General features: G+C 58.1%; 4 protein-coding genes across 4 annotated transcripts; 2 read left to right on the top strand and 2 right to left on the bottom strand.

Moving 5' to 3' along the window:
• Positions 1–4,244: 4,244 nt before the first annotated feature.
• Positions 4,245–7,648, bottom strand: PIM1 (ATP-dependent Lon protease pim1; the record flags this gene model as incomplete). The annotated part of the gene is made up of 2 exons (XM_053176133.1): positions 4,245–4,439; positions 4,490–7,648. The coding sequence occupies 2 exons, from the start codon at positions 7,646–7,648 to the stop codon at positions 4,245–4,247; spliced, it is 3,354 nt and encodes a 1,117-aa protein (XP_053040033.1).
• A 1,230-nt stretch (positions 7,649–8,878) lies between these two features.
• Positions 8,879–9,391, top strand: COL26b_003231 (uncharacterized protein; the record flags this gene model as incomplete). The annotated part of the gene is made up of 1 exon (XM_053176132.1): positions 8,879–9,391. The coding sequence occupies one exon, from the start codon at positions 8,879–8,881 to the stop codon at positions 9,389–9,391; it is 513 nt and encodes a 170-aa protein (XP_053040032.1).
• A 152-nt stretch (positions 9,392–9,543) lies between these two features.
• COL26b_003230 (uncharacterized protein) lies at positions 9,544–10,453 on the bottom strand (the record flags this gene model as incomplete). The annotated part of the gene is made up of 4 exons (XM_053176131.1): positions 9,544–9,745; positions 9,802–9,953; positions 10,006–10,233; positions 10,292–10,453. The coding sequence occupies 4 exons, from the start codon at positions 10,451–10,453 to the stop codon at positions 9,544–9,546; spliced, it is 744 nt and encodes a 247-aa protein (XP_053040031.1).
• Positions 10,454–17,693: 7,240 nt separating this feature from the next.
• On the top strand, positions 17,694–18,886 carry GNA3 (G protein alpha subunit; the record flags this gene model as incomplete). Its single annotated transcript, XM_053176130.1, has 5 exons — positions 17,694–17,817; positions 17,885–18,230; positions 18,285–18,413; positions 18,464–18,593; positions 18,644–18,886. 5 exons carry the CDS (start codon positions 17,694–17,696, stop codon positions 18,884–18,886), a joined length of 972 nt encoding a protein of 323 aa, XP_053040030.1.
• Positions 18,887–19,164: the final 278 nt, after the last annotated feature.

Raw genomic sequence — 19,164 nt, 5'->3', positions numbered from 1 at the left:
TAGTCAGGCAGGTCGAGGACTGCAGATTACGTCCGGGGCTGCATTGGCGAGAGACTGATTCGGCGAGAGAGGTGATTTGTCCAAGGCGGCACGTCGCGGGGCTATGCGGCACGGTACTTGGATCGAGCCCAGTCGGCCTGGGTTTCGGCCAGATGGGTTTTGGTTTGGGATAAGATGGATGGCAACCGACGACGTCGACGTCAATGTAGGCGATGGAGCTGTGAGCTGGTGTAGTAAGGCATGCGCAGCTGGGATTGATCGGGAGTTGGTGTTGGCGTTGGGTACTGCCGGGCTCGGCTGGATTGGACGAGGGTGGGAGCTTTTCGAGGGTGCAGCAATCGCAGCAGTAGCAGCAGCAGCAGCAGCAGCGAGCGGCAGGCTGGACGAGGCGAGCGTCGGTCTGATTTGTATGGAAAACAAGTGATGGCGACCGGGGTGATCCGAGAAGAGGGGGAGGGGCACCGTTGCCCTGGACGGCCGTGTCGTGGGGTTCAGGTCCAGGTCCAGGTCCAGGTCTGCGACTGGTTGACGGGGTTCAGGTGCAGCGAGCGTCTGGAGCAGTTTTCCTTTTTCTCGCGACGGGATAACCCAAGCGGTGCATATGGCATGCATGCATGCAGCAGGAGAGGCGCCCCGAGGTGAAGACGAAGAGGCAGACAGACGCGAGCTGGTGGTGGTGTTGGAGCTAACAACATGAAGGTTCAGTGTCCATATGGCCATGTCTTTGCTCGGTGCTTCGAGGGTGCTTCTTCGAGGGGCTGGGCAAGATGCCTGCCCCAGAATGAGGTAAGGTAAGGTAACCTGAAGAAGGTCTCCTCAAGTGAGGTCAGCTGGAGGTCACTGTCACTTCCGCCGTCACTGCAACCGCCGTTCATCTTTTTTTAATGGTGGGGCATTCCCAACTGTGATGCGTTGTCCCTCGTCTTTTCCACCCGCTGCCTGGGCGTCTTCATTATCTATCCCCGGAAAGGATGGCTTCATCACAGCAAACTACCCAGGCAGGTGTGCATCCGTTGACGAACGAAAAGTAGGCCTCACGCGGTGGAGTGGTAAATCTGTCAGGTAAGGCAAGGTACGCTTCTCCTTTGGGCTGCAACTGCCAACGAGTCCTTCCTCTCTTCAGCATTCATTGGAGGAGAACCAGCAGCAGCAGGCCTTTTAGACGAGCTAAGCCCTCGAAGCGCTACTTTTCTCTCCCTCCCCCACCTTGGCTCGAGGCCGCCCACCATCACCACCACCACCACCACCACCACCCTTTTTAGACACCTCCATCTCTCCCTCTCTCTCCATCCATCTTTAGCGGCTTCCTACCCATGCACAACCTGGGCATTGGGTTCGTTGGGCTCTCATCTGAACCCTCCTTCAAACCTGCGAACCTCCACCTCGTCCATGCAAACCTTTCGATGCATTCCCGTGGTAATCAACCTCAGAAACAGCAATTGACCGCCCTTTGCTTTCCATAGTGGTCCACCCCGTCAGAATAGGAACCGGCATGGGTGGCTGGACATCACGCCGATCGAGGTGCCAGCCAGCCGCTGGCCTTGGACATACCTGTCAACCGAACAGGGGTATGTCATAACGGATACCCCAAGCCCAGCTGCCCCCGTCGCATCCACCAATCGCGACTCCCTCGCTCAGGGACCAGAGATGCCTATCTGAGAGATCTGCTCCTGGGGGGGATCATCTTGTCCGATGGCGCACTCGTCGTCGCGGTGCTATTCTGCCATGCAACGGCGGCCAAACCCGAGTCCCGGACGCGGACGTCTGGCGACGAGAACGCGACGGGCTCGCCGGCTAGAAGCGCCGTCCGTCCCATTGCCGAAGCCACCTCGAGCCTAGTCAACACCACCTTGAACGACATGCGAAGAGAGTCTGACGGGGGATGCGTCTTTACTGGCTAAACTCTACACATCCACCCGCGGCAAAAATCTCGTCGCTTACAGTGACCATTGCGCAATCTTAGAGATAACGGGATGGATCTCTCTCCATCCGCCGGCGTGCAAAGTCTGCACGAGAAGCGCAGCATAACAGGGACGAAATACCCACGTGCCTGCCGCCCTCATGCGGGAAGACCGTCTGCACGACCCAAAGTCTTCACTTGCGGTCGTGGAAGCCAACACATTGCCAATTAGCGCTCGAAAGGTTTGCCTTTCGCCCTCCACTGCCTGACGCTACGCCGTGGTCTTGGTGACACGGCAGCTAGCATCTGCATCACAGACGATGGGACGGCAACATGACACCGTATGCACAGAGGAAACGAACTGGTCCGGCGTCATCCAGAATCACCATGCTGCGCGAGGTTGGTACCGTCGGCTGCGACACGGCCTCTGGAAGCCTAGAATCCCAGCCCCGAATGGTGTTTGCTCACACCTACCCGTGTCCCCTGCTAGTCTGAAGCACGGCTCGCCGGCCTGGCTTCCAGTGCAGCCGGGCTGCTTCTGCTGAGGCCATCGGATGGAATATCTAATCGACCTGGAAGCGCAGTCCCGCCGTCAGCCCTGCCACTCGGTCAACGTTAGTGGTCGGATCCGAGAACCACTCTCGCGCGCTGCCTGCATCTTGGGCACCGATGCAGCCTAAATGGTGAGGCTGTCTGCTCGTTGACAGGCTGTCGTCCTGTACGCATGGCTTGCATCTGCATCATTCACCCAGACACCCGGTGGGCTCGGGGCTATTGACGTCGAGCTTGGTCAACAAGACGCAACCGTGCAGTCTCCGGCCGGTTGGGATCGTCGAATGCATGGACGCCGTTGCAAAAGTTTCCCGTCCCTCTCTCTGACCACCTCTCTCTGTCTCTGGCTCTCGCTCAATTGCTGCTCCAAGCGCTGGGAGCAGGCATAGCCATGCTACCATAAGCGCCCTCTCCAATTGCGAGCCTGGAGATCTCCCGCCTTCAACGTGCCAGATGTACCCGGCCATGGACAGCAGATTCACGATCGATGATCGATGGCGGGAACACTACGGACACGGCACAAAACAAGACGTGGTGTGTCGATGCCAGGGTCTTCCCGTCTGTCCCTTTGCCAGATCCCAGCCGACCCGAGTGTCTTCCCGCAAACCCCACCGATCCCGCGTGGGTGGGTTAGTCGTGCCGCCAGACCAGACCCTGAAGCGCAAGGAAAGCTAGTCAGAGGTACGAATACCCCACCATCGCAGCTGTAAAGGAGCGCCAGAGTGCACACAGCAGCTCTCACCGTCCACAATCGCACAAGAAACGAATTGGGCCACAGTCAGGCACATGAAATATGTCACCATGACTCGACCTCGTATCAAAGAAGGACGGCCATCAGATATCATAAAAACAACGGCGAGCACCGGAGAAACGACCGTTCCACCGTTCGATGTCATCGGGGGGTCCAATCCCGCGGCCGCCAGCCAACCTCGACGCGATGCACGGCGCAGGCGTCTCACTCGAGTTGGTGTGCTCGTCATGTCGGCGGCCCCCCATCTGCAGGCGTCAGCATTTCCGGTCAACTGGGCTCCCCTCTGTTATTCCACTTTCTTCGCCTCGAACGGCATCCACTGGAGGTCACGACCCCTCGATGGGGATACCAATTGAAATGCAATGCTGTTGACGCAATGCTCATTGCACCAAACGGCCACGGCACGCGCGAATCATGTGCCCTTTTAACAATTGTTGATTGTGTGTGGCTACTCGCCGAGTGCTTATGCACTGCTCGTGACCGTAATGTACAAGAATCTGCCCTCTGCCCAATAGCTACCCTATGCAAACATGGCGCCCTGCTAATCCTCCCACCCTTCACATCGACGCCGTCCTCCTAATGCGCTCTTACTGCTGCTGCCGCTGCGCGGTCTATGCTATTGGGTTGGTCTGCAACCCTACTCTTACAAAGGCCCGCCTAACCAATCGCCTTGGAAAAACAAAAACATACGCGATAAAATAACCATCTAGAGTAGAGATGCGGTATTCTTTGAGAATGCGTCAGCACGCGTGACGGCTTTATGCGGGTTCGTCTAATTCGTTTTGTGAGTGTGTGTGTGTGTCAAAAACATCCGCTCCGAACGCCCCCGTCCAGTCATCCGCGTCAGCGCCCCAACCTCGCCTGGTCCTTCCCGTCGAGGACCTCCGGGCGCAAGCAGATCCCAAGACGGGGCGGGGCCGTGGCTTGGTGGGATGGCCGTCCATGGATGTTGGGGGCGCGGGCGGGCTGGAAAGGACAGTCTAATGGCGATGCAACGGGTTGGCAGTCCAGTTGACTACCTTTTTGATGGTGAGGCACTCTCTAGTCGTCGTTCTCGTCGTCAGAGTCGTCCTTCTTCTTGTTCTTCTTGTCCTTCTTCTTCTTGGTGTCGTGCTCCTTCTGCCACTCGCACGTCTTGCACTTGTTGGCGGCCTCGCGGTCCAGCTGGGGGAAGATGAGCTCAAAGACGTCGGAGTACCAGGTGACGGGCTTGCCCTCGATACCCTCCTTGATGTTCTGTAGATTTGGTCAGTACACAGAGTACAAAAAAAAGATGTGTTTCATACCTCTGGGAGCTCGAGCCAGTCCGACATGCAGTCCTTGGGGAAGATGATCATCTTGCACCCGGCACGGCGTGCGGCGACGGTCTTCTCGCGGAGACCGCCGATGCGGAGCACCTTGCCGGTCAGGGTCAGCTCGCCCGTCATGGCGACGGTCGGGTTGACGGGCGTGTCGAGGGCGAGGGACAGGAAGGAGGTGGCCATGGTGATACCAGCCGAAGGACCGTCCTTTTGCACAGCACCGTCGGGGACGTGCAGGTGGAGCTTGGCCTTGTCGAAGAAGTGGTTGTCGGGGAATTCCTTTACCATGAGCGCCTTGGCAAAGGAGTAGGCAATCGTGGAGGACTCCTTCATGACGTTCTTGAGGTTGCCGGTGATCTCGAGGCCGGGCCTGCTGCTGGGACGCAGAGGGGCCTGCAGTATAGACTCGACGTACATGGCCGCACCGCCCATCTGGGTCCAGGCGAGACCCATGGCGACACCGGGCGGGTTGACCTCGTAAAGGCGGTCCGAGGTGAAGACGGGGGGACCGACGTAGTCAACAAGGTTCTCCTTTCCGATGGTGACGTGAACGCTGTCCGGGACGTTGAGGGCCACGCGGGGCTTCTCGGTCGTGGGGGTCTCGGCCGGCTCCTCGCCGGTCTCCTTCGCAGCCTCCGTCTTCTTCTCCGACTCCTCCAGGGCCTCCTTGCCACTGTCGGTGAGGGCCTCCTGCTCGGGGAGGACCTCCTCGCCGAGGTCCTGGACGATCTTGAGGGCGGACTTGCGGTAGACCTTCTCGATCTGCTTCTTGAGATTGCGCACACCAGACTCGCGCGCGTAGGACTTGATGAGCTCCTCAATCGCCTCCTCGCTCAGCTTGACGTCGGCGTTCGCCAGGCCTGCCGCCTCCTTGGCAGCGGGGGCGAGGTACCGGTCTGCAATGGCCTTCTTCTCGTCGGCGACATAGCCGGAGAGCTGGATGAGCTCCATGCGATCGAGAAGGGGTCTGGGGATGGTGTCGGTCATGTTGGCTGTGCAGACAAAGAGGACCTTGGACAGGTCGACGGGGACGTCCATGTAGTGATCCAGGAAAGAGCTGTTCTGCTCGGGGTCGAGAAGTTCCAGAAGGGCAGACGAGGGGTCGCCCTGGTAGCCCCGGCCGATCTTGTCGATTTCGTCAATCAGGATCAAGGGGTTCTCGGTCTGACATTTCTTGAGCGCCTGGATGATGCGGCCAGGCAGAGCCCCGACGTAGGTGCGTCTGTGGCCCTTGATCTCCGCCACATCGGTGAGACCACCGACACTGAATCTGTAGTACTGGCGGTTGAGAGCGCGGGCGATGGACTTTCCAATAGACGTCTTGCCGACACCGGGAGGGCCGACGAAGCAGATGATCTTGCCCTCGACGGTGCCGCGAAGCTTGCCAACGGCAATGAACTCGAGAATGCGATCCTTGACGTCCTTGAGGCCGTAGTGGTCTTCATCGAGTACCGTCATTGCATTCTTGATGCCAAAGTTCTCTGCGCTGCGCTGTCCCCACGGAATCTGGGTGAGCCAGTCGAGGTAGTTACGCGTGACGTTGAACTCAGATGCCGCGGGCTCGAGGTGGGCGAGCTTGTTGATTTCGTCGTCAAAGACCTTGCGAACGGCCTCGGGCATGGCCAGCTTGTCGGCCTTTTCCTTAAACCTCTCCACCAGCTTATCCTTGCCGTCAGACTCGAGACCGAGCTCGCGGCGGATGCCCTTCATCTGCTCCATCAACCAGTACTCACGCTGACGCTTGGTGATCTTACTCTCGACGTCCTTGGTGATCTTTGACTGCAGCTGGGCGTTCATGAGCTCCTTCTTCAGGACGATCAGTGCCTTTTGCATCCTCTCCTCCACGTTGAGACTGGAAAGGACCTCCTGGAGCTCGCCCTGCTCGCCCGAGGATACCGCGGCGGCAAAGTCTGCAAGCTTCGCCGGCTCGGACGTGACGTTTCCAGTCGATTGGCTCATGGAAAAGGTGGAGATCTGGTCCCGGAAGAGGCTGTTCATGGTGGCGACCTCCTTGAAGACGTTGACGATCTCGTTCGTGACGGCCCGGATGACGGCGCTCTTGGGGTCATAGGGCTCCTCGGTCAGGTTCTCGACGTTGACGAGACTGACGGGGTATCTCCTGAGGAACGCGGTGGGCTCGTACTTTTCCGCGGCCTGGTCCGGCTTGGGCGCGACGGCGCTCTCCTCGAAGCTCGCCACGACGTCGCCCTTCTTGTCCGGCTGCGCCTCCTCCTCGACGGGCTTCGGGGGTATCGGCTCGGGGACGGGCTCGACCTTGGCCTCGCTGGGCTTCTTGTCCTCGGTCCCGGGCGGCAGCAGGCTCGAGAGGCGGATGCGGCGGTGGGGGTAAAGGATGGCCGTGAGGCTGCCCTGCTCGCCGTGCATCGGGAAGGCACTGGTGATTTGCGCAAAGACACCGGTATCGTAGACGTCATCGACGTTGCGGATCACGTCCTCGTCCTGGTTCTCGTCCTTGAAGAGGAACGCTCCCACGTACGGCTGGCCGCGCTTGATCATCTCGGTGATGGCGGCGGCCACGTTGGGGTCCTTGATGGTGATAGCCTTATAGAAACCGGGGAACAAGGGCCGCTTCGCAATGGGGATGGCAAGGACCTGGGGGTACACGTCCGGCACGACGGGCTTCTGCAAGCTCTTGTCCGAGGACTTGCGTCCCTTGCGGCCGCTGCCGTCGCCCTTATCGTCGCCACCACTGCCAGAGCCCGCCGATGAGCCGCCCGCCGCGCTGCTGCCCTTCCCGTCCTGAGCGCCGCCGGCAGAGCCTTCATTCTTGGGGGAGGACTCGGAGCTGGAGTTCTTTGCCTCGGCGGCGAGCTCCTTCTCCTCAAGCTCGCGCTGGTGCTTGAGGTTGGCCTTTTGCTCCTCCTCGGACAGAGGCTCTACGGCGCGGTCAAAGAAGCCACTGTTGTCCTCCTCCTCCTTCAGGCGGTGCGTCGACGTCGAGAATTGGGCGACGGCTCGCTGTGTTCGGGGGACGGCGGACAGGAGCAGGCGGTCGAAGGTGGGAGCCGAGCACCTCGGGGCACTGGCGGGGGATAGCCTGCTCGGGGTGGAGTATGGGCGTCTGAGGTAGTTGGCTGGGCGGCCGAGGGCGAGGCGCCTCGGGAAGCTCGATCGCATGACCATGATGGCGGCGGTCGAGGGGAGTGTTGGCGAGGTTGTGCGTTGCGGACCAGCAAGCGTTGAGGAAGCTCCGGTCTCGCGGGCACGTGGAAGTCGGGTGTTGCAGGGCCGAAGGCGAATAGCCGCTGAGAGGAAGGAGAGAGGGGGGAACAAGAGGGAGACGAGCTTTCAGAACAATTGAAACGTGCGGGTTTGTTTAATTTTTGCAGCAGTACAGGACGTCTCGTCCTAGATGGCGGTGCGCATGGCCTCCTGTCGCCTTACAAATACAAAGTGGCAGTCGAGAGCGAGAGAGTCAAGGTCCCCGGCTGAGTAGGTAGCCTTTTTAGCTATTATGGAGTACGTCGGGGGACTACAGAGTAAACGACATCACCAAAAAATCCGCCGCCAGCCAGCAGAGCACTGACGTTGCCGCTGGCTCGGCCACTGAGAGTGGAAGACGTCGTTGCCCAGTGGGGTGGCCACATCTCCACCCGGCTGCCTATAGAATCTGGAAGAACATCGGACCCGGCGGGCGGGAGCACATCGGAGCATTCCACCGATGCATCAGTCAGCGGCTTGGGTGCAGCGCAGGGCCAGCCACTGGTGTTTTTCTAGTCGTCGTATTCATACTGTCCGTTTGCATGTTGTAAGCCTCAACAGCTACAGTGTCTCTTTCGGGGTGCACACACAGTACTTAGACCGTGGCGTCCGAACTCTTTGACTCGATTGCGGGGAAGTTGAGCAAGCACTCCACGCTGAAGAGGGAACGGCAGTCCATCCAATGTCACTTACCTTAGCTGGAGCCGCTGCCCAGCCCGCTCACACAGGTCACAGTGCTCGACATCAGTCCATTACCTGATTTAATACCTAGGGTCCAGACCGTCGTCTTCCTCGGCACCTGCCATCACAAGCCCTGGACTCTCGAGAGCTGCTCTCCATCCCGCAGACTCGTCGTCTTCACACTCGAATTTGCACTCTCGAGCCCGGCTGCGACCTGCATTGTCACCTCTGCATTAGCGCTCACCCTGTTGATCCTTCACGCCTCCTCCACCGTGACGTTGCGGACGCTGCTTCCCCCTCCCCCTTTTCTCGTTGATCTTCCCTTCCCTGCACCTGGGAACATCCACCCTCGCTTCCCGACGGGACCGCATCCGGGGTCTCGGGGCTTGGTTCTTCAAGCAGCACCTTGCCATCACATACTCGTACTTACACATACACACACGCACGCGCGACTTCACATTCACTTCCACGATGCCTTCAGGTCAAAAGTCAGACGTCGCCTCGTCCCTCTCCAAGCTCACGCTGGATGGCGACAAAAAGCCCGCAAAGACGGCCAAGAAGACTAAGAAGCCAGTCGTAGACTCCTGGGAAGACGAGGACCTCGACGACGATGATGAGGAAGAGGAGGCAAAGCCCCCGGGCGGCGACGGCTCCAAGGCGCCTCCTCCGACCCCCATCTCTCCCACGTACAACGCGGCGTCTCACTCGTTTCCCCCGTACAGCACGACGGATCCCACGGGCGCCTCGGCAGCAGGAGCACCACCGGCAGGCGGTCCGCGTCGTCCCGAGAAGACGGACGCCGTGGCCAGGCGCATGATTGCCAGCGCGCTCGGCGTCAAGGTCCCGAAGCAGACGGAGGAGCAAAAGGCCTACGACAGAGCCATGCGGGAGCAGGAGCGCAAGCGCAGGGAAGAGGAGAAGGCGGCGGAGAGAAAGAAGCAGGAGGAGACGGAAAGGGCAAAGGCCGCCATCTGGGAGGACTAGACAGACAGGCAGTGCTGTCCTCTTCGCTTCAGTGTCAGTATAGGGTTGATTTCCCTCGTCATGGGGTTTGTATATACGAAAGAATCCGTGTTGTCATGGACGCCGAAGCGCAACGCACTGCTCTGTATACATTGAAGAGACTCCTACGGCGGCTAGTCGCTGCTCTCCTCCTTGGCCCTCTCCGACTTCATCGCCGCAAGCGTCTTCTCGACGGCGGGCCGGGACCTGATCCTCTCCGCCCAGGCCGCGTAGTCGGGGTACTCTTTGTCGATGGCGAACTTGTCGTTCCACGCAGTGTCGAGCATGCGGCGGGCCATATAATCCCAGGGCATGAAGGCGATGTCGACGTAGGTCCTAGGTGTGTTGCCCGTCAGCTATGAGCCACTCGGAAGGAGGACAGCAAAGCATACGCCTTGTCGCCGACGAGGTACTCTCTCCCCTTGAGCACGCGGTCGAGGACGGACAGCACGCGCACAGTCTGCTCCTCGTATCTCTCCTTGGCGCTCGGGACGTCTTCGGGGTGGAACATCTTGAACCACCCGAGCTGGCCAAAGTAGGGGCCCTGCCATCCGTCAGAGTTGTTGTTGTGAATGGGTAGGGGGGCACGACGTTACCTGTCCGGACATTTGGAACGCCAGGAACTGCTTCAGATGAAACTTTTCGGGGAACGAAGTGTAGGACAGCCTGTTCTCGGTGTCGTACGTCTCGACGAGGTACTCGATGATGGCGCCCGACTCCCAGAGGGTGATGCCCGTGTTCGGATCTGTGATGGCGGGGAGGCGGCCGTTGGGGTTGACTGTCGTGAAGTGTTCCTTTTTGACGTCCGTGAATTCCACCTTGATCTGCCCATGTTGTGAGATGGTTCTCTTCTCGCTGATGGGCAAGGAGGTGGCGACTCACCATCTCGTACGGAATCTCAAGTTCTCTGAGAATCATGACTACTTTGGCCGGGTTCGGGGCGTAGTATGCGGGCCGTGTTAGCCACATGGTGTTCGAGTGAGATGGAAGGTCTTGGGGCGGCTTACTGTGACCATACAAGACGATGGGCTTGGTGACGGACATTTTGACTGCGATATGGATTCCGAACTGGTTCGAAGGCTGCTAGATGATGTGTTTGGGTTTCAGAAGTTGGTATATGTAGAGACGTCTTGTGGTACTTATGCAGTTTGTCAAACGTATGTCTTCCGCAGCTCAACTATCTCCACCTGGCGGAAGCCCGCCCGAAAGATGCTCCAACTTGTGTGATCAGCAGTCCGACTTGGAACGCCATATGGAGTTTTCCTGCCAAATGAGGATATCGGTATCTCCGGGAGGAACACTTCCATGCCACCATCACGTAAAGTTGTCTCCCAGCGATGTTGTGCACCTGTCCAGCTTACAATATCATCACCTCACAAGGGCCGTCACGTTACAAATCAGATGCAGACACGGCTACGTCATGATTTTAATCGTCATCTCACAGAGAGGAACCGTCACGCCATGTCGCGATGCCGCGCGGGAAGCCACGAGGTTGTCGTCCGGGTTCGGCCGGGCGCCGGACGAACCGCCGGGCCCCACATCGACGCCGGCCGGATTATCACGCCGAATCTCGCAGGCCGTGTACCTTGGGCTCCGGACATTTCCATCACGAGCGAAATGTCCGATGACTCCCCGCCTAGCCTCTGCCACGACCTTCTTCTGCACGTGATTCGCCTACATCTCTTGTCTCGCGCGTCTGTATTCGTACTCGTGTCGACGCTCCCACTCCACGACCTTATAACTCACGTCTTATAGCATGTCAAATTCTAAACGCCAGGCTTGCAGGCGCGGCGTTTATGGATATACCCCGACTTTGATAAACTTCAAGATCGGAAAAGATTTCCCCATTTCACTCATCTTGTCCCTTCACCGGCATGCAGGCTTTTTTTGCCAGCCCGCTGCCACCACCACCACCAAACAATGTTTCTACCAAGAACCCCCAGACCATGCGCGTGTTTTGAGAGCACGTGGCAAACAGGTTTGACTGAATCATTGGCCGAGTCGCCACAACCCCCTCTCGAAGCCCGGAAAATCGATAAGCTTTTCCCTGGCCTCCGGACGATGTGTGAAGCAGCCGGGCTGAATCGTGTGACAATGTCTCCGTTCATCCCAGACCAACTCTAAGTTCTTCCATGGTAGAACAACGACCGCCACGCAGACGCGGCCACAAACGAATAATGTAGCCAAAACTCTGCCCGTCCACATTAGTCAGACCAGAGGCCATGAAACACTGGAACACACCGACAGGGTTGCGAGAGGTCGATTGGCTTGTGGAACAATTCCCCCGCGAGGCGCCGGTGTTCGCTTGAACAAGCCGGCTTGGCCAAGCTCATTCGGCCCGCTCCTGTGGCTCCGTAGGATTGTCGGGGCACGTCCACCTGTGATGCTGTAGCAGGAGGTCAAAGGGGCGGCAGGCGACCATCCCATTGCCGAAGGGCCGTTCGTTTTACTACACGATGCCTGCTACAGACCTGCGGGTTCCGGACATTAGATGCGAACACTTGGCTTCGCACGGCCCTCGCCATACACTCGTATGGAAGCAAGCCGAGGGTCAGCCGTATTGTTCGCGCCGATCCAGGCATGCAGAGCAAACGGAGAATCAATCGGACCGCACGCCCCAGACGCCGGTATCTTCGTCGGCTCGGAAGCGGGTCCCGGTGATTGTGACCCAGACCCGACAGTTCTTCATCGAAGCCGGCCTGCAATGGACCCCGGGTATTTGACTGAATGGAACAAACGGCTAAGCGCCGGGCGAACGCATGAAGAAAAGGATTGGGCTGCCGACAATTGTGAGGTGCATCAAGCCTTTCTCGTTTGGGAAGCTGACAAGAAGTCTGCCAGGGGACAATATTGTCAGCACGCCCGCAATGAGAACGCGCCTGCGAAGATTTGCTGGGAAAGCATCCCCATTCGACCGCTCTTGCATGACAGGCTTGGCGTAGGACTGTGTCTTGCCTCCTGGAGACCACGCCTCTGCAGAGAGAAAATTGGCATCATTTTGATTCCAGATGCGTAGCTGAATGCGGCCACTTCCCACAGCCTGACGGCCTTGAAGACATCGGCCCAGGTCGCGCGTACGAGGCGTACGAAGTACCGTAAAGGGGCCGGCGGTTTGGGGCTGCTCGGACGGGCCCTTGTCTGTGTGGTGTGCCTCTCAAACTGGTCGGAGAGATGAGACTTGATGCCTCCCTCTCCCACGTGTGCTCCCTGCCTATAGTGTTCCAAAGCTGCTGGGCCGCCTGCCAGTTCAACGCTAGCCGATTGGGCGAGAAGCCCCAGGGGCACAGACGAGAGCCCTGATCAGTGCCAGTTATCTGACGAAAACGTGAACATAGACAAGGGTGTCCAGTCGTCAAACCGTGCGGCCGAGCCCTTGCTTCGTCCTTCGCACGAAAGCAACAAGACGGACAATCATGCAAAGGAGTTCGCCCTGAAGTCCAGGATTGCTGTCAAAGGACCCAACCCGTGCGGAGTCGGCCGTTGAGTCTGACCCATCTCTGATGAAGCCGACACAACGTCTGAACTAGATCCAGATCTCGACGAGTGGACGAAGGTTGTCTTGACTGCCGGCCGAAGAGATGTAGGTGAGAGCGTGGCATTACGGACGCAGCCATTTGGCCGTCCCCCCTGTCCACCTGGAGAATAGCGAGACCGAAAGGGAATTTGATAAAATTCGGGCGCGACGGACAATCTGAAATCGAGGCGAATAAGGACGGAACTAGGATGGAGCTGCGACCGGGCTAGAGCCAAGTGGTAAACAGAGTGCCCAAAGCGAGTATAAGGTTTTCGTGATGGTCTACATCCTCTGGCCTCGCGACCTCGTCCATGGGATACCCCGCCAATGCTGCCGTGGGCAGTAGCTCGCAACGCGACGCGAGGGTATTCGTACGGCCGTTCATCAGCAGCAGCAGCAACAGCAGCCGCCGGCAAGGTCGCTCAGTGGTGCGGAATACTATCATGGGCTTGGCGGACGCTGGAATGCCGCAGCGAAGAACGCGGCCGGTATCCCGGAGAGACAGAGTTTGGCGGTGTGAAGCTGAAATTGTGACCGCAGCCTTGAAGAATTACCTCATCTCTTGCGTCGTCTGGGTGCGTTGCTGAGGTAGACGAGCTGTGCTCCCGGTGCAATGCTGCGGGTGGTTGACCGATGCAACAGGACAACGCCCAGACCGAAACGGGCAAGGGCACTCCAGATGAGCAGATCTCTGCAGACGATAGGAACGGACGCAAGACCGGTTGCAAGCCACGGACATGTAACGAGGCGGCGGGTAGAAGCCATCCGTCTTGTTCTATTCTGTTCAAACTGTAGCGCCGGGCTGAGTGAAGTGTCACCCGGGTCCTGGGTCGGCTCATCAAAGCTCCTAGTCTGCGTCAGGTCGACGATCCATCGACGGCAACAGAAGAATGACTGCGACGACGAAAAGGCGTGGTGGGTGGACTTTTTGGTTTTCTGGTGTTGCCGTTGTTGCTTGCCGTCACTTTCGTCCCATGCGAGACTCTAGACTTGTTGACTCTTCTGCGTCTGTGGTTCTGGAATGTGCCCTGTAGTTGTACGTGAACCATCCGCAGGTCAGGTAGGTACGGATAAGTGCATCGTGGCCACAGTCTGGCCTGCGGCGGTCAAAAGTCTAAGTCCAAGTCTGAACTTGGCAGTGGTCCAGGGTCCGTCGTTGATCTGGAGTTTGGGAGTCTGGAGTCTGGACGGGAGATTGGAGGTTTGGGGGCCCAGTTTGGGGGGGCAGCAGTTGGGGGTGAGAGAGTCATTACTCGGTGCTTGACGACTGAAACAGATGTTACATTGCCTTAGGCTGGAGGGGGGAGGAGGAGGAGGGCGAGCCAGCCCGCGAAAAGAGACTACGCTCGCTCATCGGGGACGTCTGAGGCTGCCGAATGCGGCGGTGCGGGTGCTGGGCGCGGTCGACCTCGCGTGGCTCATGTGAGTGCTGGAATTTGCCGGGGCCCGAGAACAGACATTGAAGGGTCCAAACATCAAAGATGGTCGACAGGGGGGCTTGGAAATGACGATGATCATGTTGGAAAAAGTAACGAGACGGCGGCAAAAAAGGGTCTGGGTCTGGGGCTTCAGAAGAACTGGAACGGGGTAGGAGACTGGTCAATTCCGACGACGTTCTAGGATTGGGCGGACGGGACGGACGGTGTCGTGCTTTGCCAACTGCGTTTGCGTGGTTGTGGTGCCTTACAGAATCGAGATGATGCAGCGCAGATTGGATGCTGCGGAGGGGGCCAGCCAGCCAGGCACGAAGAAGAAAAAAAAAAGGTAATTAGATTCGTTAATGTTGAGTCGATATGAATAGAAGCCAAGACGAGGGAGCCCTCTCCAACGTCGGAACCTTGTGGTGGTGGCCCCGGCAGAGCTTCTGCCATAGGATGCTGCCCTGTGCAATAGCAGACTGGGAGAGCACAGGTAGTATCCGTCAGGTAGATACCCAGCGGTGCATGCGCAGAGAAAAGACGAGGAGGAGCCGTCAGCATCAAAGTTTGCCCTTGCAAGATGAGCTCCAATCGTGTTGCATTTTAGAGTCGCCCCGTTGCCTCGCCGCTACGTGCCTCAGGTAAGGTGACGGGACAGCTGTTAGGGCTGCGATGTGAGGCAGGAATTGATATCACAGGACCATGTGGGATGAGTGAGCAGCAGTCGGATGTCTCCAGGGCGGGCGGGCAGAGGGAGGGATGGATGGATGGATGGAAATAGAAGGGACCGCGACTGGCCCAGAAAAGTCCCGACCCAGGGTGGACACGCGAAGAACATGAACATGAACATGAACATGAACATGAACGAACATGGGGCCCGGAGACGACACTCGCTCGTGGACTTTGGGGGTCTCATTGCCTGTCCAATAAGAGGCGGTACGTACTGCAGGTTCTGATACTCAAATGCCATGCATGCGGTGGAGGGACAACACACTAAAACAAGTGGAGGCGATCCTGAGGTGTGCTGTGGAAAAGTACTTACCTAGGTACCTTACCCAGTCAAGCCATAAGAGAGACAGAGCTCTCTTTCTCTCTCTGCCTGCCATTGTAATTTGTATAGCGGCATTCAGTTTAGTCAAGTGCTCGAGGCAGCTTGGGCGGGGCGTTCCAAGCAGGGCGGGTACGTACTCCCGAGCATGTCTGGACCTTGAGGTGCTCTCCTCCTACCTTACCCAGGCAGGTACCTAGATTGTGAGATGTAAGACGACGTTGATGATGCGGATGCGATGCTCATGGCCCCCATGCTTCACTGTTCGGTCTGAGGCCAGGCACCCATCTCCCACCACCCACCACCCGTCCAGGAATCGGGCAACCTCGTCTTGCAACCTGGCAAAGCTGCAGCAATAGCAACAGGACGCTGACGCCTCGTCTCCCCGCCTGTAGATACCCTGTCTGGTTAGGTTGTCTGCCCGGCGTGCTGCCCATGTGCCAGACGGGCAGGTCCCAAGCATCTCTCTCTCACTCTCTGCCCTGCCAATGTTCCAATCGTGTCGCCCATCGTCAGTTGTCCTCCCGGGCATTTTGCGTTCCTCTCTTCCTCCTCCGGCAGGCCAAGCTGCTGAAGACAGACTACCGAGCTACCTTGCTGCGTGATACCTACATGGCCATCCGTACCTAATCTGCAAGGTATCCAATGTACAAGCCGGGTCCGTCAGGTATCAGACTTTGCGGACCCAGGACCCGACGGACGTGGACGGAGGGCGCTGCTGGACCCATTCATATCCGATCCACACACCACCACCCACGCTGCACGGCACACCTCACCAGCACCTCGCGCGCACCACCACAAACCAAACGCACACCCACCCGACCTCATTGGACCGTCGCGCCCTGGCCCCGGCCCTGTCCTCCCGTCTGCGGGCTGCTGCCAACCACTCACGTTGCCAGGTGCTGGTGGGTGTTGCTCTCTGCTCTGCTTGGGGGCGCAGGAAGAGAGAGGAGCAGCAGCAGCAGCAGAGAACAGACACCAGCAACAAGCAAGCGTCAGAGAGTTCGGGTGCTAATAATTGCCTTGCCTACCTACCTTATCCCCGACGGCACGCATTGCTGAGGTGCAGGCTCTGCAGCGACTTGTAGCGGTGCCAAAGTGAAAGAAGGGGGAAAAAGTTACCGCTCTCTCTCTCTCTGTCTGACTCTCTGCCGCTACCCTACCTTACCTTAGCATCAACTTTACACTTTCCCGCCTCGTCAGAATTCCTTTTCCCCTCTACCCACCCACCAATTACCTGCGCCAGTCCGTCCGTCTCTTTCCTCTCTGGTGGCTGTCCTGTCGTTCTGCTGTGTGAAGTGACGCCGCGTTGTCTGCTGCCTTTTCCGATCGCTCGCACACTCTCGCACACACTCACTCTCTCACTCTCACTCTCTGCATCACCACCTCCCACGCCCACGCCAATTCGTCAGCTTGTACCCGTACGCAGATCAGCACATCAGAGATCCGAACCGGGACACCAAAAGAGACCACCAGCCTGATCTCTGTCACATCAGCTCCCTGCTCCCCAACACTCCAACCACCCACCACAGATACCGTGGGCTGTGACAGCTGCCGAACGACCCTGACCCCGAATTGAACTGCCCGTGGCCTGCCCTGCAAGGCTCGGCTTCTCACTCGTCCACGTCCTCTCGCCCACGCCCAGCCCAGCCCACACCAGACGCTGCGCTCGCTCGCTCGCTGGGGACGGATGCCTTAGCTTGGGGCGCTCTACCAATTACCCGCCCGCCAGCGCTGTCGAGGTCCTTGTGATCCCCACATTTCTTCCTCCGACACTGTCCTTGCCCGCCTTCCCGGTCGCACTCACCACCACCACATCCACTACCACCACCGTCTTCCGCTCCTTCGCACCACCACATCTCCCTCGATAGCTTCCGCTTGACCCCGACCTGGACGCCTTCCGCCCATCATCTCATTCATCGTCGCTTCCTTCGAAATCGAATTCTCGTCGCTCCCCATCAGAGTGCACCATTGCCGTGCCGTCGCTGATCGTCTCTCCACCCACCCAGCCTCCCCAGTACCCGACGCCTGCTGCTCGTTACCGCCGAGTCCTCCGCCCGCCGATTGAACAGCATCGATTCAACGGCACACTCACCGTGCTGGTCCCGGCTGCGAAACCTGCGACTTAATCAATACGACCTGCCGCATCTATTTAATATTACTATGGGCATCTAAAGTGCGTTCCTTGGACAACCACACACGACTTCTCTCGGACGTTTCGAGTCTGCGCTCGAGGACCGACGCCTACCAATCCGGTCATCATCTCGGTCACCGGCTTACCTGAAGCCTCACCACACCGCCAAGATGGGTGCCTGTATGAGTTCGAACAATGAGGAGGTGGAACAGAAGAAGAAGAGCCAGGCCATCGACAGGCAACTAGAAGAGGACTCCAAGAGGTTACGAAGAGAATGCAAGATTCTCCTGCTCGGTAGGTGATGGTCGTGATGGGATTGATCGGGGGTGGTGTACGACAGGATGCTGACTGATTATCGAAGGATCCGGCGAAAGTGGAAAGTCGACCATTGTGAAACAGATGAAAATCATTCACTTGAAGGGCTACTCCGAAGATGAGCTGTACAACTACAGACCGACCGTCTTCAAGAACTTGGTCGAGTGCGCAAAAGCCGTCATCCAGGCGATGCGACAGTTCGACATCGAACCCGTCATCGAGGAAAACAAGGCCTACGCCACATTTTTGATGGAATACACCGCAGAGTCCGGGCCTCAGGCGAACATCGACCCCCAAATCGGCATCGCCATCCAGTCAATATGGAGCGATCCGGCAAGGGAACAGCTCATGGAGAGGCAAACCGAGTTTTATCTGATGGATTCCGCAGAATAGTGAGACGCCCTCCAACTGACATGGTGTCGTAGGATGCGGCTAACAGACAACAGCTTCTTCCAAGAAGTCATGCGCATCGTCGTACCGGACTATCTCCCAAACGAGATGGACGTTCTCCGCGCGAGAACAAAGACGACCGGTATCTACGAGACGAGATTCCAAATGGGCCAGCTCAGCATACAGTGAGTCGCGGACCGCCCGCGCATCGCCCGACAGAGCTAACTATCGCCAGCATGTTTGACGTGGGCGGCCAGCGAAGCGAAAGGAAGAAGTGGATTCACTGCTTCGAAAACGTCACATCCATCATCTTTTGCGTAGCCTTGAGCGAGTACGACCAGGTCCTGCTCGAGGAGAGCAGTCAGGTACGCCGAAATTGGTGCCGTCTGTCTGACGCGTGCTAACCGTGTCGCAGAATCGAATGATGGAGAGCTTGCTCCTGTTCGACTCCGTCGTCAACTCCAGATGGTTCATGCGGACCAGCATCATCCTGTTCCTCAATAAGGTCGATATCTTCAAGCAGAAGCTTGGGCGGTCACCGCTGGGCAACTACTTCCCGGACTACTCGGGCGGCAACGACGTGAACAAGGCGGCCAAGTATCTGCTGTGGCGCTTTAATCAAGTAAACAGAGCACACCTGAATCTATATCCCCAGTAAGTTATAGCGTCATCGTTTCGGCGGGCGGGGGGCTAATCAGAGGGCAGCCTGACTCAAGCAACCGACACATCGAATATCCGACTAGTGTTTGCGGCAGTAAAGGAGACGATTCTCAACAACGCCCTGCGAGACTCGGGAATCCTATGACAGACGAGACGCCACAGCGACCACCGGGCTTGATCAGCCGAAATTTCCTTAATGTTTAGATTCATCTCCTCTGTTGCAGGTCAGCGTTTTACAGCATTGCCGGGCGTTGTGGGCGGCACTTCGTTTGGATG

This window comes from Colletotrichum chrysophilum, assembly GCF_026319265.1.
Source record: "Colletotrichum chrysophilum strain AFK26 chromosome Unknown scaffold_17, whole genome shotgun sequence".
Classification (NCBI taxonomy): Eukaryota; Fungi; Ascomycota; class Sordariomycetes; order Glomerellales; family Glomerellaceae; genus Colletotrichum; species Colletotrichum chrysophilum.
The sequence above is the reverse complement of the archived record's forward strand: the minus strand, read 5'-3'. Positions and strand labels throughout refer to the sequence as shown.